The 26711-nt window shown below is 36.3% G+C and overlaps 1 protein-coding gene across 1 annotated transcript in view; it reads left to right on the top strand.

Annotated features, from left to right (window-relative positions):
- STK3 (serine/threonine kinase 3) overlaps positions 1 to 26711 on the top strand; it is a 283379-nt gene that overhangs the window by 60708 nt on the left and 195960 nt on the right. The window contains 2 exon segments of the mRNA XM_019468023.2: positions 21942 to 22106; positions 22617 to 22784. Of these exon segments, the coding sequence (XP_019323568.2) occupies positions 21942 to 22106; positions 22617 to 22784 (333 nt within the window).

Raw genomic sequence — 26711 nt, 5'->3', positions numbered from 1 at the left:
GGAGTTAGGTTTCAATTTACAAGAACTCTTTCATTTTTGATTATTTCTTTTTTGTAACATCTTGATGCTGAGACATGGATGTGGAAGTTTTTCTAATCACTTATTTTCTGTTTCCTGAATCATCTCTACTTCTCTGCGATTGTTGTTTTACTTGCTTTCTTTGTTCTGGTCTAGCCTATGGTAAGGCTGGCCAACAGAAAGGCTGACTAGCTCTCACTGGAAGCATTGGGCAGTGCTTTTTGACTGGCTGGTGTTATTAGGGTGAATGGGCTAGGAGCTGGCTTTTAGGGGAAGGGCCTATAGAGGCAATTTGTTCAGTTTCTTGAGAGAGGAGTCATTCCTCCCACCCCTGCCCCCCAGTCTGGGGGTAAGTGCCAGAATGCATGTAATCTGCTTATACAGGGATGGGGGTAGGGGTAGAGTAGGGATTCCATTTTGTTTTCTTATTCCATTTTCTTCTTTTCAGCTTCCATGGAGAAGCTAGCCACTGTTTCTGTCCCCCTTCTTATTCCTGCCTTCCCTGCCCAGTGTTGCTAATTTGGAGCCCCCTGGAGTTGACGTGGCAATCACTCCTTTTGTTGCAGACCCCTTTGCCTGCTCTTGGCTGTGGCTCTTTCCATAGAATGCTTCCAAATTGATTATACTCTCCTGTGATAATTCTTTTGTTATTGATTATTTATTTAAAAAAGTCTCTATCAGCTTAATGAGGTTTCAGGAGGAGGAGATGCAAATAACTAAACAAATTATTACAAATTTAGGTTGGCTTTTGAATCTGAATCAGTGATATTCCCCCCTCATCTTATGTATATATTTTTTAAAACTTTCATATTCTTAGGTGTGTAGTACAACTACTTTGAGGAGTAGTTTGATAATTTCTTTCAAGGTTGAATACATATACAATCTGAGATCCATCCAGCAATTAATTCTCCTCTTTCATCTGCACCTAGAGGAACCCTAGCACAAGTTGTACAGTGACACATAGATAAGAATGTTGTCACAACAGAAAATTAGAAGCAAATTTAAATCTGGATCAGCTCTAGACCCTGGACTAGAGGATTGCTACTGTTCTTTCCATCTCCATAACTCCGTAGCTCTTTAGGAAAGGCAAACTGAGGATAGAATTCTGGCTGAAACCATTCAGAATACCCAGTAGCCAGCTGTACAGATGAGAATGACATTAAAATGCCAAATAGATTTTGTGTCTTAAAATGTATATAAACATTTATCTTGGAATACAAGAGAAATTTTTAGTATTTACCTTTACCGGGATGAGATATATTTCTGTGATATTGGGGAGAACTGGGCATTGAGGGAACAAAAAATAACGGAGAGGAAGTTCCAGACTGAAGAAGGCTGCTTCTAAGTTATGTATATGCGTTTTCCTCCGAGCTGGTGGTGGGCTTATTATTTTATAATGGAAATAATTGGGAAAGCCAAGTTTTATTTAGACATCACTTCTTTAGAAGTGTGAAGGACACATTAAGACCATTCTGCTTGGTAAATTCTCACTGATTGTTAGTTTTATAATAGTGATTCTCAACTCTGGTGTCAGACTTTTGATAGATATTTAATTAATTACTTTTATTTTATTTATAGCATATGCTCTTTTAAGTTTATTTATTTTTTAGTAATCTCTACACCCAATGTGGGCCTCAAACCCACAACCCTGAGATCAAGAGTCACATGCTTTTCTGACTGAGCCAACCAGGTGCCCCGATAGATATTTTACGAGCAGCTATTTATTTAGTATTGGTATGTGTCAGGCATTATTCTAAACACATTGCATATGTTTTTGCATTTAATCCTCATATAAGAATTAAACAACTGTATGACATAAGAACTATTACTGAGCCATTTTGTAGATAGGAAACTGAATTACAGAGTGGTAAAGCAGTTTAGAGGGAAAGAAAGGGTTGAAATGACAGCTAACTGCTATAGTTAAGAGCACAGACTCTGGAGGCAGAGGATCTGGGTTTGAGTCCTACATACTAGCTGTGTGAACTCGGCTGTTTCTTAACTTCTCTGTTACTCATTTTCTTCATCTGCTAAATGGGATAAGAAGACCACCCTACTTCATTGAGTTGTTCCGAAGATTAAATATATAAAGTGCAAGGAATAGCACTTAGCACATAAAAACCCTGTATCTATTTGCTGTTGGTACTGTCATCATCCTGTCATTCTCACTTGTATAGGTGGGAATGTCTTTGCAATCAGATGTGTTTGAACAGAATATGCAGAGGACTATGGAACCAAGAACAGAGTCTGAACATTCACTGTTTGTACTTTGAATTATCTTTTTTAATGAAGGAGGTATACACTTAATAAGAGAGGTACATTTTTAGGTGCAGTGAAAGTTTCTTTAATAGAATCAGACAGTGGCTATTCACAACATACTAGGACATGTTATCTTAGTGCCCTTTGAATTAATGCCTCGTATGTAATGGTCTTTTTAGTAAATGCTTGATTTAATGTGTTTTAAAAATATATGTTCTGCCTTGATGTGTATTTTGTGTCACTTCAGACAGCTTTGTTTTTTCTTGGTGAATGCATACCAGTTTCTTATTGATTTCTTTGGAATTTCAAAGTTTAATTATTATTTTATTGTTAATAACAGACATCTTTTTTATTTGTTTGGATTTCTGTTCCATAAAGTGCTTTTTGGGCATGTGTATTTGGCTCTTTGTTATTGGACTAATTCATGTTTGACTTCCCTAATCACTTTGTTGCATGTTCCCCCTTTGTGTAATAGATACTAGTTCATACAGGATTTACAACTCCATATATATTGAGTGCTTTTCTGTTGTCTTCTGATCTCTTTTTCAGGAATCTTTTCATGTGGGAAAGGATTTTAAAATGTCTGCCCACTGACCATTTTCACAGTAGAGTATCAGTTCTCTTTCTCTTCAGATCAAGGGATTATAAGCAGCGTGTATATATGTATATTTACATATGGTGTAAGTAGTGAAAGCTTTCATTTTGAATCACTAGTTGTGGGACTTTGTGATAGATTATTAATCTTTTTTTTTTTTTTTTTGCCAAACATCTGCAATCCAGATTTCATGAAAGACAGCCTCTCTCTGCCCTGTAATAATGGCTAAAATATTCTAGTTATGTTTTCTAATGTATGTACTTTGTGTTGAGCAGATTTGTGTTTTTCTGGAAGAATCCCATAAATTTTTTATTGTTTAAGACTTTGGCTATTTTATACCCTCAACCCTCCTTTTTTTGGGTGGGATGAGATAGCATGGTGAGGGGTGGGAGGGAGTTACTGAGTTGTTCTGCTGTTTTTCCCCAGTGTTTTTTTCATGTTGGATACCTAAGAGCCCCATTAAATGTATGTATTCTTTTCCCAAGAGAGAAGGAGTAAGAGGGGGAGAAATTTTGATTGTAAAGAAGTTGGAATCTGAGGCTTGATGGATGTTTGGATAAAGTCTTACATGTAAGCTTGAGTATTACCTTTGAGATTTAGGTATTTCAGAGATTGCTACTTAATTCCTCAACTTTCTCTAAACCACTGATTTTTAGCAAGGTGTTTGGTCACCATTGTATGTGATTATATCATGTATGCCATAAAAACTAATGGACACTGAAACATTCAAGGAGTCCTGTAAAATGAGAAGTCTGAATGTAATGTTAATACAGTTTGGAGTAAATATTTATTAGCTGAGGGAAGCAGTACTACGAAATGAAGGCAAAAAAGGAGACTTAAGAAAAGCCTTTATGCTCCGTTTAAAAAACATGCTGATTCTACTTTCCCTGCCCCCACAATTACCGAATTCCCTTTGTTTGGGGGCAGAATATAGAAACCAGCCTCAGAGATCTCATGTTGTTAAATATCTGGAATAACCTTTAGCATTTTTAAAGTTGATCAGTGGCTTGTGCTTTATACAAACCTTTTTTTCCAGGAACTTCCCCACTTTTTGGTATCAACTTCAAGTTTATTGTATCATTTTCAACTCTTGGTTATAAGTTATATAGAAAGCCCAGCCTAAATTGGCTTACGTCACAAGGGGAATTTATTTGCTCATATTACCAAAAATCTTTGCAGAGCTAGTTTTATGCATGGCAGATTCTGGGTTAAAGGAATTACTTGAATTCACCTTTTTATTCTGATACCTCTGTATGGAGTCTAGTCTCACACAAATTTTTACCTTATTGTCGCAAGAGGGCTGCCAGCAGCTACTGGGTTATACTTTCTAGCTGAAATCCAGCAAGCAGTCTTGTGCTTCACTGCTTCTGAATAGGTCATGTGTCTTTCTCTGCACACATCATTGTGATGTGGTAATTGGCTTAGACCTAGGTTTGTGTCTAACCTGGAGCTAGGTTGGAGCTGACTATTAGAAATACATATTCTGAGGATGGGGAAGTAGTGATTTCCCCTGAAATTTGTTAGCAGGAGAAGGGTGAATGTGTATTAGAATGGCTATATGTAATAGATATTTTTATATATTTACTAAAACTAAAATCAAAACAAAACAAACTATGTCAGGAATAAAACACAAGAAAAAAGGGGCACCTGGTTGGCTTAGTCAGTTAAGCATCTAATTCTTGATCTCGGCTCAGGTCTTGATCTCAGGTAGTGAGTTCAGGCCCCACATTGGGCTTCGTGCTGGGTGTGAAGGTACTTTAAAGAAAAAAGAAAAAAACAACCCCACACACAATAAAAAATTGAAACAAAAACAACCCACCTCTAAATAACTCCCAAAATGTAGATTAAAGGTTAGAAGACGTTTTTGGTGACATTTGGGTCAAACTGTTGGGTCTTCATCCCTTTCTCCTTCTGTCACAGTAAAGGATGGAAAGATTGATATTTTCCAGGAGCCTGTTTCTGCTCTGTCAGGAGTGAATGTTTGCTGTAAGACTTCTCCCGGAAACTCTACTTATCAGGATTAAAGACTCATAGTTCCTTATTAGGCCAGGGTGGACTGACCCTGTTAGTAGTTCTGGTGTCCACGGCCCCTTTTCTTACAAGGATTTTCTCACCCTGAGCAGGTAATAACTGTCTACAGCTGCACAAGAATTTTAGGAGAATTAGTTCTTTTGTATGGAAAGTGATTCTTGCTCCTTTTTTGGTATATACCATAGAGTGAAAGTGAGTTCTAAGTATATTTCACACATGCCTCTTAACGTTCCAAGCCACAGCATTAAGATGACCATGCACTGTAGGATTAGACTTTTAGAATTTTTCATAACAATCATGTGCCAGGCCTTAATCTCTGATTAAACACATCATACACATTACACTCCATTACATTTTTTCTAAATCTTTTGATTGGATTATAAACACTTTCCTTTATGATTTTTCCACATTACTATATAGTTCCTCCAATAGACTTTCTCTCCTACCTTAACTAAGTAAATTAACCTTACAAAGGTATTTCCTTGGCTGCCCTTATTGGTAAACTGCCCAAATGTCACCTTAGTTGCTGTTCTTCTTGGCATTTCTCCCAGTTCTGTTTTCTTTTCATCAGTCAGGCCCACCTTCATACACTTTATTTTTATATTGTACATACCTTATTCCTTGCCTGAGTGGACTGCCTGTCACTGCCAGATCTGTGGTTAGCCCTCCCTCCCTGTCTTAAACCTGACCCTTAGCACACCATGACAATGGTCATTTGAAGTGGTGTGGTTTGGTGGAAGCATTCCTGGAGGTGGAACCGGAAGACCAAGGGTTCATTCCTGCGTTGTTACTTGGTAGCTCTGTGACCCTGGGCACATTGTGTAACTACTCTAAACCCAAGATGCCTAAGCCTAAAATGGACCTAATATCATATTACATTCCTTACCTACCTCAGTGTTTTGTGAGGAACAAAGATGATGAGTGTCAGAGCATTTTGTAACCTGGAAAATTCTATACAAACTTAATTTACTGTTATCAAGGCAAAAACTTTAAAAATGGCATATATTTTTTAATTAACTAATGATTTAAGAATTTTATGATATTTGTTGAAATAGTGAATATTCTCTAACATTAGAAAAATATACTAAAAAATTATTGTGTCTTATCCAGTAAAGTTTTGGTTAATTTTAGTAAATCAAGAGATGTACATAAGTTAATCTAATAGAAAATTGGAATTTAGCTCCTTAGGTAGAAAATCACTAATTTTAACGATTTTAGATGAAGAGCCTTTAAAATTTTATAGCACTGTTGTCTGTACTTTTAACGAGAATGTGTGAGCTCCTCCCCCCTTTAATGATATAAATTAAGGAAAAAATGCAAGTAATATGAGTAGATTGTAAAAATTTTAAAAAGTATGGAAGAGGAACTCAGTGTCTCCTTACTCATCCCTCAGTTTTACTTCCTTGAGGTAATGTCAGCTAATAGTTTCTTGTGGGTCTTGCTAGCACATATGTATGCATACCTTATTTTACTTGAGGGATTCATACTATAGATGTGGTGTTCTATACCTTGTCTTTTTTTTTTCTTTAACTTCTGATATATCTTAGAGATCTTCCCATACTGGTACATGTGTGTATGTAGCAAAGGTCTGTGTGTATGTAACGAAATGTATTTTGGGAGGCAACTTGAGTGGCTGTCGGTTACGTGTCTGACTATTGGTTTCGGCTCAGGTCATGATCTCATGGTTTGTGGGATTGAGCCCCTGCATCGGGCTCTGGGCTGAGAGCTCAGAGCCTGCTTGGGATTCTTTGTCTCTTCTCTCTCTGCCCCTCCCCCACTCATGCATCTGCATGTTCTTTCTCTCAAAATAAATAAACTTAAAAAAATATTTTTTTCACTATTTTGGAGAAGATGAGTTCCAACTTTTCAGTTTTTGTTATAGTCAGAGTGGCAAGAACTCTTGTATTTGTGTATTGGCATACTTATGTTGTTATGTCCATTGGATACATCCTGAAACATGGCATTACTGGGTTAGAGGGCAAGTTCATTTTTTGTTTTTTAATTTTTTTTTTAATTTAGTTTTGAGAGAGAAAGAGAGCGTGAGCAGGGGAGCGGCAGAGAGAGAGGGAGACATAGAATCCGAAGCAGGCTTCAGGCTCTGAGCTGTCAGCATGGAGCCCGACAGAGGGCTCGAACCCATGAACTGTGAGATCATGACCTGAGCTGAAGTTGGACACTTAACCAACTGAGCCACCCAGGTGCCACAAGTTCATTTTTTTTTTAAGTTTATTTATTTATGATTTTGAGAGTGAGAGTGCAAGTGACGGAGGGGCAGAGAGAGAGCGAGAGAGAATCCCAAGCAGGCTCCATGCTGTCCGTGTGGAGCCTGATGTGGGGCCTGAACCCATAAACTATGAGATCATGACCTGAGCTGAAGTGGGATGCTTAACTGCCTGAGCCACCCAGGCGCCCCACCCCCTAAGTTCATTTTTAATAACAAATTTTTTTTTTTTTTTTGGTTGAGAGACTGCTGCCTAAGCCATATATAACTTCTTAGCGCTGAGGCAATTTCAGTTTGAATTATGAAGAAGTATGGGTTTTGCTTTCGGTGCCTTCCTGGTTCACTGCATGCTGTGATACTTCTTCATCTTCCCTACTTTTGTCTAATTTTGCATAAGGTATTCATTATTCTACCACAGAAATCTCCATTGGGATTTTAAGCGAGTTGCATACCTGTTAGCTACTATAGCTGCTGCTGCTGCTGCTGCTGCTACCATAAATGATTTCATTATTATCCCCACATTAGCTTTCCACACCAGTAGGCGGAGAGTTTACTATCAGAGTTGTTTTTCCTGAAAGTTCAGATGTTTGTATCATTGTTTCACTTAAAAATTTGTAGATATGTAAAGCAGAGTTTGGCCCTAATCTACCCTTGCATTTTGCACTGTTTTCCCATACACATTACTCAAACACAAAGAGCCATTCACTAGTATTGAACTTCATATATTTTTATGCCCATTGCCTTTACACCTACCTAGTATTTCTTTCCCTCTTTGGTCACCAAACTTTGTTCTTTCTTCAAGAGGCAGCTCAGAAGTCACCTCCTCTGTGAAGCCTTACTGGAGTAGGGAGAATGGTGTGGTGAGATTATCAAGGCTGGTGGGAACTGTATCATTCAAGGCCTTGAGGGTTAAATTATATGGTTTGGATTTTAAGAGTACTGTTTGTGATGCATCATCAGCTTTGGGAACTGCTGTCCTGGAGTGCTCCTATAGCTAATCCTGTTGTTCCAGGTATTCCTTAATATTGTAATTCTTTGTTCCTGTGCCCTTCCGTTTCCACTCAATTATGAGCACCATGAAGGCAAGGGCTATGTAACAGGCTCTTAGTAAGTTCTTGTTAGTGCCTACCTCCTCCAGTTGTGTTTAAGTATCTTTAATGTAGCTGGCATAGTTAAATCTCAGTTAAGTGTAAGCTGTTTTTGATGTTACCCCCTCATCTGTGGATAGGTAAATCCTGACTTGGGGAATATAGGGTGATTTCTTGAAAGAGGTGAGATTTGATCCAGGACTTAAAAGACTGTGTAAAGATTACATAGGTGGGTTTTCATCAAATGGTTTTCAAGACTTTGTGAAAAGTCACTGTGAAAATTGAAACTTAAAATTTTATAATAATATATAGTTAGCTGTCTATGGCACTTGAAAGATGAAACTATGTCACTTTTTTTTTCATTTCCTTAATAGATAATAGGTACTAAATATGGAATTAATGTATTATTTTATATAAGTAAGTATGTCAAAAAGGTGGGGTTTAGGTAGGATTGTCGAGTCATTTTTAGAAAATTAAAATTCTTAATTTTGTATGAACTTACAAAAGCTCACTTGAATTTGTTTTTACTGACACAAAAACATTAAGGCAGTATGTATATTTTAAAACAGCTTGGGCATGTGCCCTTGAGACAATTTGCTGGGTGCATTTTTATCAAAACCATATACACAGTGACATATTAAATGTATCATATTATTATACTAATCATATGACTCTAGAAACAAAAGTAACCAGAGGACTAAAGCCTATCAAAACCATCTTTTTGTTTTTGTACAATGAGATTCTTTTTAAATTTGCCAGTGAATTCATACCAGTATTGAAACCAGATGTGGACTTCCGTCTTTTAATGTATTAGCTCAGCTATAAAAGTCTTATTTTGATCCCTGATTACTGAGTATTTATTTCATTCATGGTTTATTATATCTCTCCCACTTTTATTTATTTTTTTAAATAGACCTATAAAATATTCAAGTGATTTAAAAATGACATTGCCCCATTTATATAGTGGTGAAAATCAAATTAAACCTGCATTGTATTAAAGGTAACATAATTAAATCCATAAATGGAGTACTCTGTTGATAAGATTTTTCATTGGAGAGGATTTTGACAGATACCACTAAATGAAGTGTCAGCCGTGGTTTGAGAGTGGATCTAAGAGTTTTCTATCTTAGAACTGAAATCTGACATTAGTTAGCTCATTTTATATAAGTTAAGATCTTCTCTCCTGTGTGTGTGTGTGTGTGTGTGTGTGTGCGCGTGTGTGTGTGTGTGTGTGCGTGTGTGTGTGTCTGTGTGTGTGTTTCTGAGTGTTTTTAGTGTAAACCTGACCATTTTGAAATTGATGGGTATGGTCTGTCTGAACTGTTAAAAAGTCTTTATTACAGAAATGAAAATGATAGCACTTTAAATTTTATTTAATGATGGGAATAAGTAGTTACCTCTGTTGCCAAATAGAATTCTAGTCACTTTGGTAACTGGTTAAGTTTGTATAAAACGAAATTTCTTAACATATTTAAATGTTGTTTAAAAACAAAACTTTTTCGGAAAATGACTGTCATCTATCTGCCTGCCTGCCTTCTTTCCTGTCTTTATAACAAAATAGTTTTTCTAAGGATACGAAATAAACATCTTGTTTAAAGTCTACTGTATAGTGTCCATTAAATAAACACAAGTTCCTATCTCATTCTTCTCTATTAGGGCCAGAAAATGCTTGTAAAATGTTGATACAGATACTGCTTTTATCCACAGTTCGTTTAATACCATTGACATTTAAAAGAGACCAGGTAAACGTTTATTCTTTCAAATATGCTAAGATTTACCTGCATTTTGGTACTTAGAAGGCTGAAATTTGGCCCATCACTTTTTTGCCATTTTTCCCATCTTAATGAAAGGGGGAAGAATGGGCCTTACTTGATTTCTGAGTGCCATTTCATAACTATTATATTATTCTTCAGTTAATTATTTGAATTATTCTATTGAAAATTTTCCTTTTTCTCGATGGTGAACTTCTTTTTTATTCAAAGCCTAATTTTAATGCCACTTCTCTTTCTTCCCTAATTAATTGCTCTCCACTCTGGTCCCATTTCACTTTGAAAGTGTTTTAATAGTTTCTGAGTTTCTAAGTCTGTCTTTCATGCTAGATTGGAACCATATGAGGTTAGGTTAAAGATTTTTTATTTCATTTATTTTTTTAAATATTAAAAATTTTTAAGTTTATTTATTTTATTAATTTTTTTTTCATGTTTATTTATTCTTAAGAGAGAGAGAGAAAGAGAGACAGAGAATGAGTGGGGGAGCGGCAGATCGAGAGAGGAGACACAGAATCTGAAGCAGGCTCCAGGCTCTGAGCTGTCAGCACAGAGCCTGATGCGGAGCTCGAACTCACGAACCGCGAGATCATGACCTGAGCCAAAGTTGGACACTTAACTGACTGAGCCATCCAGGCGCCTCTGTTTATTTATTTTTGAGAGAGAGTGAGCTGGGGAGGGGCAGAGAGAGAGGGAGACAGAATCCAAAGCGGGCTCCAGGCTCCTAGCTGTTGAATTCAGAAACAGTAAGATCATGACCGAGCCAAAGTCCAACACTTAATCCACAATCCACTGAGCCACCCAAGTGCCCCAAGGTTAAAGATTTTTTAAATTCAGTGCAGAGTAGATGCTCAATAAATTTTTTTTTTTTTCAGTGAATGAATGTTATCTAGGGTTTTTGGAAAATACTTCTGCATTCTTAGATCACTTTTATGCATGCTTTATATTCTTCCTGTCTGCCATACATGTGCTCTTATCCTTGGCAACATTGTGATCGATTTTATAACTGATACTTCATTGTTTTAATTTGCTTTTTTTTTTGATAATTAGTGAAGTTTGTTATTTTCTGTGTATGTTAACCAGCTCTATTTTTAATTTTTGCATATTTGTGAGTTGTGTATATTCATTTATTTACCTACTTATTTGTTGGGTTTTATTATTTTTCTGAAAGATTTATGTGAGCTCTTTATATTCTAAATAATTCTGTACACTAAATATCTTAGTATATTTTCTGTGAATATTTTTCTAAGCTTTCTAAGCTTATAGTATTTATGTAAACAAAGCTAATAAATTCTCATAATTTTTGTTTGCTTTTTCGATTAGAAAGCATTCTTTCTGCCTACTGATTTGATACTTTGAATGTCTTCTATTTTTATTTAAATAGCTTAAAATTGTTTCAGTCGTTGATCTATATGTTTGTTTTAGTGGTATTAAGCATCTGTTTTCCATAAAGTACTTATTAAGCCACCTATAATGTCCTCAGTTAAGGTTACTTTTCAGGCCAGGGGATCCACTTACTCGCAGAATTTATTAACAGGTATACTTGTTTTGTTTGGCAGGCACAGCATTTAAAATAATTTACATTAGAATGCTCGGATGAGGCCTGCATTTTGTCTTGATACTCTGGGCTGATACTCGGTTTTACTGCTTGTGTATGGCTGGTATCTGTCCTTAGTTTGTTAACCACTTGTACTATGGCTGGCAACCGTTCTAATTAGACATTGCTTTAGCTGATTGTCAAAATATTTTCAATATCATCTTTGGAGCAAGTTTTGCAATTCTGTTTTTTTCTTTTTTGGGGTATATATATATAATTTATTGTCAAGTTACCTAACATACAGTGTATACAGTGTGCTCTTGGCTTTGAGAGTAGATTCCAATATTTAATTGCTTACATAAACCCAGTGCTTATCCCAGCAAGTACCCTCCGCAATGCCCATCACCCATTTTCCCCGCACCCCCCCATCCCCTTCCAACCTCAGTTTGTTCTCTGTATTTAAGTCTCTTATGGCTTGTCGCCCTCTCTATTGGTAACTATTTTTTTTTCTTTCTTTCCCTTCCCCCATGGTCTTCTGTTAAGTTTTTCAAATTCCACATATGAGTGAAAACATGTATCTGTCTTTGACCGACTTATTTCACTTAGCATAATATCCTCCAGTTCCATCCACACTATTGCAAATGGCAAGATTTCATTCTTTTTCATTGCTGAGTAGTATTTCATTGTATCTATATACCACATCTTCTTTATCTGTTCATCAGTTGATGGACATTTGGGCTCTTTCCATATTTTAGCTATTGTTGATAGTGCTGCCATAAACATTGGAGTACATGTACCCCTATGAATTGGCACCCCTGTATCCTTTGGATAAATTCCTAGTAGTGCTATTGCTGGGTCATAGGGTAAATCTATCTTTACTTTTTTGAGGAAACTCCACACTGTTTTCCAGAGCGACTGTACCAGTTTGCATTCCCACCAACAGGGCAAGAGAGTTCCCCTTTCTCCACATCCTTGCCAACATCTGTTGTTTCCTGAGTTGTTCATTTTAGCCACTCCGAACGGTGTGAGGTGGTATCTCAATGTAGTTTTGATTTGTATTTCCCTGATGATGAGTAATGTTGAGCATCTTTTCGTGTGTCTGTTGGCCATCTGGATGTCTTCTTTGGAAAAGTGTCTATTCATGTCTTCTGCCCATTTCTACACTGGATCATTTGTTTTTCGGGTGTTGAGTTTGGTAAGTTGTGTATAGATTTTGTATACTAACCTTTTACCTGGTGTGTCATTTGCAAATATCTTCTCCCATTCCATTAATTGCCTTTTAGTTTTGTTGATTGTATCCTTTGCTTTGCCAAAGCTTTTTATCTTGATGAGGTCCTAATAGTTCATTTTTGCTTTTGTTTCCCTTGCCTTCACAGACATGTCAAGTAAGTTGGTGTGGTGAAGGTCAAAAAGGTTGTTGCCTCTTTTCTCTTCTAGGATTTTGATGGTTTCCTGTCTCACATTTAGGTCTTTCATCCATTTTGAACTTATTCTTGTGTATGGTATAAGAAAGTGGTCCAGTTTCATTCTTCTGTATATTGTTGTCCAGTTCTCCCAGCACCATTTGCTAAAGAGACTATTTTCTGTTGGATATTCTTTCCTGTTTTGTCGAAGATTAGTTGGCCATATATTTGTGGGTCCGATTCTGACTTTTCTATTCTATTCCATTAGTCTATGTGTCTTTTTTCAGTGTGCCAATACCATACTGTCTTGGTAATTACAACTTTGTAGTATAGGCTAAAATCCGGGATTGTGATGCCTCCCGCTTTGGTTTTCTTTTACTTTGGCTGTTCGGGGACTTTGTAGTTCCATACAAATTTTAAGATTGTTTGTTCTCCCTCTGAGAACAATTTTGATTGGGATTGCATTGAATGTGTAGATTGCTTGGGGTAGTATTGACATTTTAACAATATTTGTTCTTCTAGTCCATGAACATGGACTGTTTTTCCATTTCTTTGTGTCTTCTCCAATTTATTTCATAAGCTTTCTATAGTTTTCAGCATATATTATCTTTTACCTCTTTGGTTAGGCTTATTCCTAGGTATTTTATGGTTCTTGGTACAATTGTAAATGGGATTGATTCCTTGATATCTCTTTCTGTTGCTTCATTATTGGTGTATAGAAATGCAGCCAGTTTGTGTACATTGATTTTATATCCAGCGACTTTGCTGAATTCATGTATGAGTTCTAGCAGCTTTTTGGTGGAGTCTTTCAGGTTTTCCATGTAGAGTATCATGTCATCTGTGAAAAGTGAAAGTTTGACTTCTTCTTTGCCAATTTGGATTCCTTTTATTTCATTTTGTTGTCTGATTGCTGATGGTAGGACTTCCAACACTATGTTAAACAGCAGTGGTGAGAGTGGACATCCCTGTCGTGTTCCTGATCTCGGGGGGGTAAGCTCTCAGTTTTTCCCCATTGAGTGCAGCTCTCTGTTTTCTTATATTGCGACCCTTTCATACATAATGATGTTTGTGACATCTGTCTGTGGTGTGATAGAAAGAGTATAGGCAATAGAGCCAGAAGACATGTGGGCTTTGCCTCTTTGTAGTTGTATGATACTTGACCACTTTATTTCTCTGAATTTGTTTCATCTAAAAAGGGGATGATGTGTTTCTCTTTACTTAATTGCGTTGTCATGAGACTCATAAAATACTCCTTATAACTATAAAGTAATGTAAAAAATTAAGACATTATATCTTTATGTTCTAGAAAATGTTACTGTTTATTGTTTAAATGATTAAAAAAATTTTTTTAATGTTTATTCATTTTTGAGAGACACAGAGAGACAGAGCGTGAATGAGGGAAGGGCAGAGAGAGAGGGAGACACAGAATCCGAAGTAGGATCCAGGCTCTGAGCTGTCAGCACAGAGCCCCACCGATATGGGGCTCCAACTCACCAACCATGAGATCATGACCCGAGCCAATGTCGGACGCCTAACCTACTGAGCCACCCAGGCGCCGCTGTTGTTTAAATGATTTTATTGAGGGATAGAAACGCTTCATTTTCATAATTGAAGTTAAAAGGCTTAATGTGTAGTTACCTCATTTGAGCTTTAATATTCAAATGGATTGTTTAAATAATACTGTACTACAAATGACTTTAAATTAAGATGTATCCGTGTACTAGTATGAATGATTGAATACTGTGTCATTTTTTGATTAGGGCAGCATATGAAGTGACCCCCTGAGGTAAGGGGGAGGAGTTTATTACAAAGAGAGAAAAGCATAATGGAAGAAGGACTTTATAACATTTATACATTGCTTGAGGTCTGCCCTCTCCACCTTTGACAATTCTGGGCCAAATACAGGCTATGCTCTAAGGTAATTGTATAAGCTTTATAAGGACTGAGACTGTCCATGTTCTCACCTTCAACACCTAGCACCTTTAACAGAGTCTGTATGAGAGAGCCAGTGAAGTAGATATTTGTCAAAAGAATTTAAAAAATGGATGTCCGAATTAGTGTGAATTTATTCATCTGTTAAGAGTATGAAGATATTTTGTAAATATGTTATAGAATCATGGAGTTGGAATGAACCTTTGAAATCATTTAGTAAAGTTAGACAGTTCTTGAATCAGTATAATATCTTTGGCAAATCTTTAGTCTTGCTGTGGATTTGTCTAGTAGCAAATGCTTTACAGCACTGAAATCAGGCAGCTCTTGAGACCTCAAAGTATGTAGCAGATCTTACTCCTGAACTTTTTTCTCGTATAGCTCTGAAATATAGGGTTCAGAAGCAGAGATAACAAATCAGAGTTAATGAAGGGTTAGTGAAATAATGGAATGGTTGGAAATAATGGAATGTTAAGAGGATAAAAATTAAAGTCTATGTAGCTGAAAATGTCAACATTGAAATGATTAAACATGACACAGTTTTATGGACTGTTTTGTAGTACCCCCAAGCTCTTTCATTTTTATACCAGGAGTCATGAGAGGGGAGAAAACCCAGGCACATAGGACAGCACCACCACCTTGTACACCTTGGTCACTGTGGTGGCCCTAAAGAACACTCCTACTTCCCACTCTCCCACCTTGGCTGTTAACTGCTAACTTAGAAAGATTGGAAATGTCAGATGTGTTGTATCTCCTTTCTTTTTGTGACTACGAGTCTGTATCCATTCATTTATTATTTATGGAGTGCTAACTATATGATAGGCATGGTTCTATGCATTGTGGATACATCATCAGTGAAAAGAACAAAGATCCCTGCCCTTGACGACCCTTTCTCAGTGTGGTGTTGTCCAATAGAAACATAAAATGAGCCACAAATGTAATTTAACATTTCCTAGTAATCACATTAAAAAAAATTAATAGGTAAGGTTAACTTTAGTAATATATCAAATATATTAATATATAGCACCAATATTATAATATTAAATAATATAACATAACAGTATCTTAATATTAATGACTTATGCTAAACATTAATAAGTTTATGATATTAATATATAAATATCATTTATAAGTGTAATCAACTAAAAATTTTTTCTTTTAAAGCTTATTTATTTTGAAAGAGAGAGAGTGTGTGTGTGCGTGCATGCACAAGCCAGAGAGGGGAAGAAAGAGGAGGAGAGAGAAAGAATCCCAATCTGCACTGACAGTGCAGAGCCCGACATGGGGCTTGATCACACAAACCATGAGATCATGACCTGAGCTGAAATCAAGAGTCAGATGCTTAACTGACTGAGCCACCCAGGTGCTCCTAATCAATTTAAAAATTATGAATAAGATTCTTTACCTTGTCCTTTTAGTACTAAACTTTGAACTTTGGTGTATATTGTACATTTATAGCACATCTTAGGGTAGCTGTGTTTCACATGTTGGGAGCTACTGTATTGGATAGTGCAACTTTAGAGCATAGTGCTTGCTTTCTAGAGCATAGTGCTTGACCACCAAGTCAGACTGTCTGGTCTAACATAGAGAATAAGTTCCTGGTAGTACTAGAATTTTCAAATAACCCAGACTCCATATCCATGGCCTATGAAGCCTTGTGCTTTTACATGTCTCCCAGATCTCATCTAGAACTACTGTTCTTCTGACTCACTAAACTTCGGCCTTTTTTCTTGAACTCAAATGTAGGAGACTTTTTTCCTGAATCATGGTGTTTCTTGTTTCCTTTGTGTGGAATGTCATATTCCCAGATAGCCAATCACATGTTTAGCTCTCTTATGTCATTTAAGACTTCAGAAATGTCTCTCAGGCTTTCTTTGATGTCTACGCTAAAGAGCCTTTCTCAGTCATTCTCTGTCAATAGCATTGTATTTTATTGTCCTGATAGTAATCATCACTGATATTTTCTTGCACTATCCTATTTTCTATCATATTATCATCAAATTATCCCTTCCTCATAGAATATAAGTTCCATGAGAGAAAGGACGCTGCTTGGTTTATTCACTGTTGTATCCCCAGCAACTAGTGTAATTCCTGGTATGCTATTGGTGTTTGATAAGTATTTATTGAATGAATAAAGGGCATTCTGGATCAGGTATCTTGTACTAGAGTGGATTTATCAAGTAAGTCACATTCTTACATTACCACTGAAGAGTGTAGGATTGAGAGTTGGTTTAGGGTAGTCTTAAGAGTGTTTTAATTTGGAAAGGATTAGGGCAAGTTGGGACCTCAGAGGTTAGGGGAAGGAGGTCCAAGTTGTTTGTTTGTTTGTTTGTTTTGATAAAATTAATTTATCCAAAGCCAGCACATTGTTCAAGTACTATAAATAGACATGTACAATACATTTATGATGTTATATATTAATGTTATATGTAAACTGTCTCCCAATTTGTTTAGGAATTTTCACGTCAGGGTTTTGTGTAATGGAGGTGAAACTGACATAGCATAAAATTAGCCATTTTAATGAGTGGTATGAGTGTATTCGCAATGTTGTATAATCACCACCTCTGTCTAGTTTCAAAATATTTTCATCACCTCAAACTCAGTAAGTCATTGTTCCTTGTTTTTCCTATCCTGCCTCAGCCCCTGGCAACCACCAATCTGCTTTCTTTCTCTGAGGATTCACCTGTTGTGAATATTTCATATACATGGAGTCATATATGTGCCCTTTTGTTCTGACTCCTTTTACTTAGCATAATGTTTTTGAAGTCCATCCACAATGTAGCATGTATCAGGACTTTATTCTTTTTTTTATGGCTGAGTAATATTCTATTGCATGTATATACCATAATTTGTTTATCCATTCATCTGTTGATAGACATTTGTATTATTTTAACCTTCAGCCATTGTGAATAGTACTGTTATGAACATTCCTGTACATACATTGTTTGAGTACTAGTTTTCAATTATTTTGAATATATACCTAGGAATGGAATTGCTGGGTCACATGGTAATTCTGTGTTTAATTATTTTTAACTTTTTGAGGAACTGTACATTGTTTTACATGGAAGCTGCACCATTTTACATTCTCACCACCAGTGTCCAAGAGCTCCAGTTTCTTCATATCCCTGCCAACACTGTTTTCTATTTTTTTATTATAGCCACACTAGTGGGTGTGAAATGGTACCTCATTGTGGCTTTGATTTGCATTTCTTAATGACTAATGATGATGATGTTGAACATCTGTCTTTTCATATATGGCCATTTGTATATCTTTTGTGGGGGAAATGTCTAAGTCCTTTGTCATGTTTAAATTGAGTCATTTGTTGAGTTGAAAGAGTTATTTATATTCTGGATACTAGACCGTTATCAGATGTATGATTTGCAAATATTTTCTCCCATTTTGTAGGTTGTCATTTCACTTTCTTAATAATAGCCTTTAATGCACAAAATTTTTGATTCTGATGAAGTCTAATTTATAATTTTTCCTCTTGCTGCTTGTACTTTTGATATCACACCTAATGATCCATTGACAAACCAATAGCCATGAAGATTTACCCCTATGTTTTATGGTTTTAACTCATAGTTAAGTTGTTGATCTGTTTTGAGTAAACTCTTATATATGGTGTGAGGTAGGGGTCCAACTTCATTTTTTTGCTTGTGAATATCCAGTTGTCCCCAGGTTGTTTCTTAATGAGACATGAGCCACTGTGCCATTGGTGGCAGTTGAAACTTCTTCCAATAGTTATTTTCACATTCTACATAGTCTTTATATATGTGTGTGTGTATAAATATATATGAATAATTATTCAAGTATAACTAACATACAGTATTATATTAGTTTCAGTTGTACAATATAATGATTCAACAATTCTACACATTTCCTGATTCCCCACTGCCACCTCCCCTCTGACAACCACCAGTTTGTTCTCTGTATTTAAGAGTCTGGCTTTTTTGGTTTCTTTTTTCTTTGCTTGTTCATTTGTTTTGTTTCTTAAATTCCACACATGAGTAAAATCATATGGTGTTTGTCTTTCTCTGACTTATTTTCATTTAGCATTATATACTTTAGGTCCATGTATATTATTGTTGCAGTTGGCAATATTTCATTCTTTTTTATGGCTGAGTAGTATTCATGTGTGTGTGTGTGTGTGAAAGAGAGAGAGAAAGAGATATGAATGGACACTTAATGCTACAATAAACATAGGGTTGTGTATATTTTTTTTAATTAGTGTTTTCATTTTCCTTGGGTAAGTACCCATTAGTGGTATTACTGGATCATACAGTAATTCTATTTTTAATTTTTTTAAAGGAACTCCATACTGTTTTCTACAGTGGCTGTACCTATTTGCATTCCCACTAACAGTGTATGAGGGTTCCTTTTACTCTACATCATCACCAGTATTGTTATTTCTTGTGTTTTTTATTTTAGTCACTCTGACGGGTATAAAGTGATGTCTTATTGTGGTTTTAATTTGCATTTCCCTGATGATTAGTGATGTTGAGTATCTTTTCATGTGTCTGCTGGCAATCTGTATTTCTTCTTTGGAATGCTGTCTGTTCAGCTCCTCTGCCTATATTTAATTGGATTATTTGTTTTGTGTGCGTGTGTGTGTGTGTGTGTGTGTGTGTGTGTGTGTTTGTGTGTATGTGTGTGCATGTGCACGTGTGTTGGGTTATATAAGTTCTTTATATATCTTGGATATTAACCCCTTATTGGATATATCTTTTGCAAATATCTTCTTTCATTCAGTAGGTTGCCTTTTTGTTTTGTTGATGGTTCCTTTTCTCTGCAAAAGCTTTTTCTTTTGATGTAGCCCCAATAGTTGAATTTTGCTTTTGTTTCCTTTGCCAGAGGAGACATATCCAGGAAGAGGTTTCTATGGTGATGTGAAAGAAATTATGTACTGTTTTCTTCTAGGAATCTTATGGTTTCAGGGCTCACATTTAGGTCTTTAATCCATTTTGAGTTTATTTTTGTTTATAGTGTAAGAAAGTGGCCCAGTTTCATTCTTTTGCATTTATCGGTCCAGTTTTCCTAGTAACATTTGTTGAAAAGACTGTCTCTTTCCCATTGTATATTCATGAGTCCTTTGATGTAGATTAATTGACCACAAACATGTAGCTTTATTGCTGGGATTTCTATTCTATTCCATTGATATATATGTCTTTTTGTGCCAGTACCATACTGTTCTGATTACTACAGCTTTGTACTATAATATTTTTATAATTTTAATTTGTACTGTGTCTTCCTTTTATCCCATTGTTGGGTATTTGAATTTTCCTTCTTTTCTTCTTTTTCAAATAGAATAGTGTCCTCTATCTTTGTATAAATTGGAACTCCCCTCCTCCCATCTTCCATCAGCTTATGTTCAGGTTATATTTGCTGGTTGTACTTTTAGGGAGAAGTAGATTTTATTGTCATGAACTTTTATTATTATGTGGGTATATTTAAAATAGAGGCTTTCATAAGTGGCACTTGAGCAAGGCTTGTCAAGAGAGGCATAGGTTATGATCAGACAAGGGCTCAAATCTTAGTTCCATCTTGTATGTGAGGAGAAGGAATTTACTGAACCTCAATGCAATTATTTCCTCATTTGTCAATTGCTGGTAAAAATAGTATATATCTTGGAGAGTTGTCGTAAGGATAAATAAGATAATGCATGGAAAATGATTAGCATAAAGGCTGGTAAAGATCTGGCTCTATTGCCATAGCTACTGAGAATGTTTCCTTTCCCACTTCTTTCCTTGGCCACCTTTTCTCCCTTCTCCCCTCTTATCCTCTCCCTGATAACCTTAGTTTGTGTTTCCATTTTCCTAGTCTTTCTCTGGTATTTTCATTTTTGAGTTCTCATTCTTATGGCCAGAAATCCAGGATTTGGGTGGGTTTAGACATGACTCGGTTAGAAGAGGAGGAGTGGTATGGGCATAATCACTTCATGCAGGAGACTCTTGGCAAGCCACCTTTGTTTCCTTTCCTTTGTGTAAAACTGTTGATTTTCTTTTTCATTAAGAATTAGCAACATCACAGAGAAGAATGTCTGAATTTACTTTCAGGACAAGTAGCTGTGATACTGCTACCTCAGTGTCAGAAGATGTGGGAAATAGTGATTTCTTAGGGTCACAATGATTTTGGGAGAGGCTATGTGCTTTAGGAATGACATCACTAATTTTTTTTTCCAATATATGAAATTTATTGTCAAATTGGTTTCCATACAACACCCAGTGCTCATCCCAAAAGGTGCCCTCCTCAATACCCATCCCCCACCCTCCCCTCCCTCCCACCCCGCATCAACCCTCAGTTTGTTCTCAGTTTTTAATAGTCTCTTATGCTTTGGCTCTCTCCCACTCTAACCTCTTTTTTTTTTTTTTCCTTCCCCTCCCCATGGGTTTCTGTTAAGTTTCTCAGGATCCACATAAGAGTGAAAACATATGGTATCTGTCTTTCTCTGTATGGCTTATTTCACTTAGCATCACACTCTCCAGTTCCATCCACGTTGCTACAAAAGGCCATATTTCATTCTTTCTCATTGCCACGTAGTATTCCATTGTGTATATAAACCACAATTTCTTTATCCATTCATCAGTTGATGGACATTTAGGCTCAACAATAGCCAAATTATGGACATCACTAATTTTAAGGAAAGGGCAAATTTAATATTGAAAAAATTTTTCATCAATAAAACATGTAGTAAGAGTGACAATATTTGTGAGGAAAAAGAAGTTCCCAGTTTTTTTTTCAATTTTTTCAATTTATTTATTTTGAGAGAGAGAGAGAGAGAGAGAGAGAGAGAGAGAGTACGTGAACAGGGGAGGGGAAGAGAAAGGGAGAGACAGAATCCCAAGAAGCTCTATGCTGTCAGTGCAGAGTCTAATGTGGGGCTCAAACACACGAACCGTGAGGTCATGACCTGAGCTGAAACCAAGAGTCGGATACTCAACTGACTGAGCCACCCAGGAATCTCCCCCAGTTCTTTATCTTTTAGCCTTTTCCTAGAGGTTTAGTGGTCATTAGAAAGAAGGATTAGTTACCAGTGCTCTTTTGTAAGAGTTTATCTAGCATGGTTTTTCATTCTAGTTTTATAAATATTTGTTTCCAGTTAACAGAAGATGAAATTGCAACTATTCTTAAATCTACTTTGAAAGGACTAGAATATTTGCACTTCATGAGAAAAATACACAGAGATATAAAAGCTGGAAATATTCTCCTCAATACAGAAGGACATGCAAAATTGGCTGATTTTGGAGTGGCTGGTCAGTTAACCGTAAGTGCAGTAATTTTGGACACTCTTTCGGCTTATATGTCCAGGTTTGATTGCGACTAAATGTTGATAACTTTTTAGAGGGGTTAACGGGAAGAAATATGTAACTACATTGTTCTTGGGGAGAAGGATCCATAATTTAAGTATTATTTATTACTTTTATTTACAACTTAAGAGATGTTGAATGAATATGAAAAAATGTAATTGAAATGCTTAAACGTTTAAAAAGGAAAGCTATATTGATCCATTTCTATAGCTGTTACTGTTACAGTACTGTTTTATGACTATCTTTAATGAAGGTGGAGATAAGTTTCTTGTGGATTCTTTGTTATTACAGAATTCAAAATTCTTAAGAATGTCCTGTCAGAGCTCTAGTTGAAATTCTAAGAAAATAGTCAATTTCAGATACAATCTGTAGTAATTGAGAGTTTCACCATACAGTTTAAAGAATATGTTGGCAGATTTCCTTTGTGTTTTTGTAGTAGTATTTATATCTGTGTAATGTTTTTGCAGGATACAATGGCAAAACGCAACACTGTGATAGGAACTCCGTTTTGGATGGCTCCTGAGGTTATTCAAGAAATAGGCTATAACTGTGTGGCTGACATCTGGTCCCTTGGCATTACTTCTATAGAAATGGCTGAAGGAAAACCACCTTATGCTGATATACATCCAATGAGGGTAAGAAAATGATGGTTTGCTAAAAATGTTGATGTTATATAAATTTTGCATTTTTGTAATGTGAGTGTAAATAAATAAATACAAATTAAATAAGTTGATTTGGATTTAGGTTCTGTGCAAAAAACAGTAAAATTATCTGTTAAAGGTTAGCAATATTAACTTTTCTCCCCCCACATCCTTAATTGTGAGAAAAGAAGTGAAGGCTATATGTCCCTCTACAGTCACCATTTTCCTCCCCCCACACTATATGTGTAAAATATTCCCTTGCTTTTCAGTAGAAGAAAGGGTTGGTAAATCCACTATATTCTTTAATCCATCCATTGTTTTCTCAGTGCAGCAGTAGATGCCTTGGAAAAATCATTTCTCACTTTTCTACCCACCCTGTGGATTCTACCTTTCTGTGTTTTTGGTTTTCCTTTTTTTCTTCTCTCATCTGAAATTAATATTTAAAAATCATGATTTCTAGTATTGCTATGTACCTGTAAGCATATTAACCTTATTTCTTTAGTTGTCTTAGTGAGAAACTGGAATTCCTTTTTTGAACATTATTATACACTTCTGTGAACTCCCTTTTCCAGGATGATTTTTTTGAGTTTGAAGTATGTACCTTACATATTCAAGTCTAATTGCCTGTGCTTCAGGATTTGTGATGATACAGTTCTTAGGTTTTTTCATATGTGAATCTCAATTCATTATTGATAAGTACATCTGTGTTTGTGAACTTATTGCCCTCTAGTGGCTGGAATCACCTCAGAAGAAAAGATAGAAGAATGAAGAGAGAGAGAGAAAGAGAGAGAGAGAGAGAGAGAGTGAGAGAGTGAGTGTGTGTGTATAGAGAAGAAAAGATGGCGTCAGGCTGACTGGAGAAATGTGTGAAGTAAATAGATGGGAGGAAAGAGAATGTAGTATTTTGGAACATCTGAAGAAGAATAAATTGGAATTAATTTCTGATATACAATATTGTGGATTGAATTTCAATAATATAAGTAATAGTGTACTGTGCTGAAAATATTTAAAAGTCTGTCTCCCACTTTAAAGAGAATTCTTCGAGTAATAAAATTATATATAATATGTATCATCTTCCTGGTGTATATTAATTTCTTTTAAGATGAAAAATAAAAATGACATGAATTGTTCGTTTGCAAAATAATAAAAAATGACAAGGTCAGCATAAAACCAGCAACACAGATTCTCATTTCTTTTCTGATTATTAGTTATCTTTAGTACTTTTAGTTATGATGTTTTTAGGGTGATCCTCAAACTAGGTGTATTTGAATTTGAGTTAATGAGGTTAACTGAATTACCCAAGGCAACCTAGCCAGGTGCCAGAGCTGAGATTTAACCTATGACTTAGATTATTACTGTTCTGTTTCCTCCTTGTGTAGATCTTATTTTTCTAACCACAAAGATTAACATATTAAATTTGACCCTGAAGTAGTCTGTCTGATAATAAATAATTGGAATATGTGGTTCCTGACTTCTAGGATCTTAAAGTATCATTTGGCAGTTTGAATTAACACATGTGAAATAGCAAAAATATACTTGAAGACAGTATTTCTCTTTAAAATTCTGTCTATCAATCATCGGTCTATCTCACTTTTTTCCTACCAGTCTAAATCCTACTCATTCAAGTCTCAGCTCAGATATTATTTCTATATAGAGCCTTCCTTGGTAGCCACCACCTAAGTAAATTTCTTGTTTTCCTCATAATTTGTATATAGGCAATTCTGGGCTCTGCAAGTTCTTTGGACAGTTTATCAAGTGTCACCTTGTGCATTTCCAAACAGTATGGTTTTAAGTTGCTACTTAAATTATGTTATCATTATTTAACTTTTCTCATGTTTGTGAACTGCTTTGTACAAATGAGAGTATGAACTGCAAGTACTGAGAAGCTGTTAAGGTCACGTGGTGGGTACAAGTTTTCCAAAGCTTGCATTTTATCATTGGCGGCAAATACGATAGTTTCCTTGAAATGACAGATTCACATGGTTCATTTTTGAGAAAATGTCAGTCCTGTGTCCAAGTCTGAATTGCCATCGCTTGTCTGTCAGTTGTTCCTTAGTAACAAGTTGCAGCTTGTTTGGCTTGCAGTTCTGTCACACAAGTGCTTTTCCTCTAGATAATCACCGTTCTTCTGTATGTGAGGCAAGTGCTTTGTGTGCATTTCTCATTTTGTCATAAAGAATATTAAAAAGGTATGTATTCAAGGGTAGAATTTTGATAAAATTAATAGTATTTACTGCTCATCAAAGTTTAGTTTGGTGGGAGGTTGGGTGGGAGGAAAAAAGAAAGAGCTGTCCAAGAGAGAAAAAAGGATTGTTGAGGACACAGCCAAAGTTGGAAAGTGAGAATTGTATTGTCACCAATACAGTTCTTTGCTCTAGCCTTGCTCTAGCAGTGCTCAGCAGTGGAGCACAGCACATTATGGCCTTGAGCTCAGGTTTGAGGTGAAATGAATGAGTGTCTCGGAACGATGGGGCTCCAGGGCATTGAAGGATGCTGTTGAGAGAGTTGTTCTGGTGGTTACAATGGGGTATAACCTGAAGAGAGAGGAGAGGGTATAGGAAATGAACGGATCAGGGAGCTAGACAGTGTTTTTCATACTTCCTACATAGCCGTTACCTGGAGAGCTTTGAAAAAATACTGATGCCTGGGCCCTGACCCAAACCGATTATTTCAGAATCTTGGTGTTATTTTCAGTGAGGTTAGAGAGCCAGTAAAGCTGTAGTTAAGGTATAAGAGAATTGGCTGTATATGAAACTCAGATTAGTGAGTAAAATAGTTAAGTTTCCTTTTTTTTAGAGAGAGAGCATGTGAGTGCTTGTGAGTGGGGGAGTGGCAGGGGGAGGGAGAGAGAGAAAAAATCTCAAGCTGAGTGTAGAGCCCGACTTGGGGCTTGGTACCATGACCCTGGGATCACGACCTGAACTGAAATCAAGAGTCAGACGCTCAATTGACAGAGCCACCCAGGCATCCCTGAAGTTTTCTGTTTTTAATTAAACAATTTTCTCACTTTAACCACTCTGTGAAATAATTATGTTTTTTTAAGTTTATTTATTTTGAGAGAGAGAAAGTGCAAGTGGGGGAAGGGCAGGGAGAGAGTGAGAGAGAATTCCAAGCAGGTTCCATGCTGTCTGCTCAAAGCCTGACATGGGGCTTAATCCCACAGAATGTGAGATCATGACCTGAGCCCAAGTCAATGCCCACTGACTGAGCCACCCAGGAGCCCCAAAATACATATTTTAATCTCCATTTTAATGAGTGGATTGGGTGAAATGGATACTTAAAGAATTACGTTTTTTGTTAAGATGATACAGCTTATAAATGGCAGAACTGAGAGATGAATTCATGCTAGTCCATTTCTTGCCTTGACAAAAAAGAAATATCTTTTGTGTTTATATGTCAACTCTATGCAGATGAAGGAGTGGCTAGCAAAAATAAAAATCAGCAAACATTTTAATTTCATAATTATAATTATTATTTTAAAATAGGAACCTTCTAAATTTTTCAGAGTGGGAAGAAATACGGGCAAATTTTTCATGTTCCCTGCCATTTTTTTTTTTTTTTGTAGCAATGTTGGCTTATGAGATTACCAATAGTTTATAAAGTTGTCACAGTGGAATGAGGATGTGAGTGATGGAAAGACCACTACAACAGATGGAGGCAAAGAATGCTAGTTCTTTTAAGATAAGTAAAGGATAGTATATAATTTACTGCATTTAGTTGGCTATCTGGAACAGGACGCTAGTTAGGATGTGGTAGGCCAGCTTCCCTAGCCTCCACATCCTAGTCCTTCTGCAATTCCCTTTGGCTTTTGTTACAAGATGATAGCCCTTCCCACTATGCCTACCCTCTAGAGGTATGTCATAGGAACAAGGAGGCTGACTGGGTGAACCGGGTGTTGGTTTCCTAGTCTTATTCTCAGAC

This window comes from Panthera pardus, unplaced genomic scaffold, assembly GCF_024362965.1.
Source record: "Panthera pardus isolate Hobbes unplaced genomic scaffold, ASM2436296v1 HiC_scaffold_7, whole genome shotgun sequence".
NCBI classification, from domain to species: Eukaryota; Metazoa; Chordata; class Mammalia; order Carnivora; family Felidae; genus Panthera; species Panthera pardus.
This window is presented reverse-complemented; position numbering and strand designations above follow the sequence as displayed.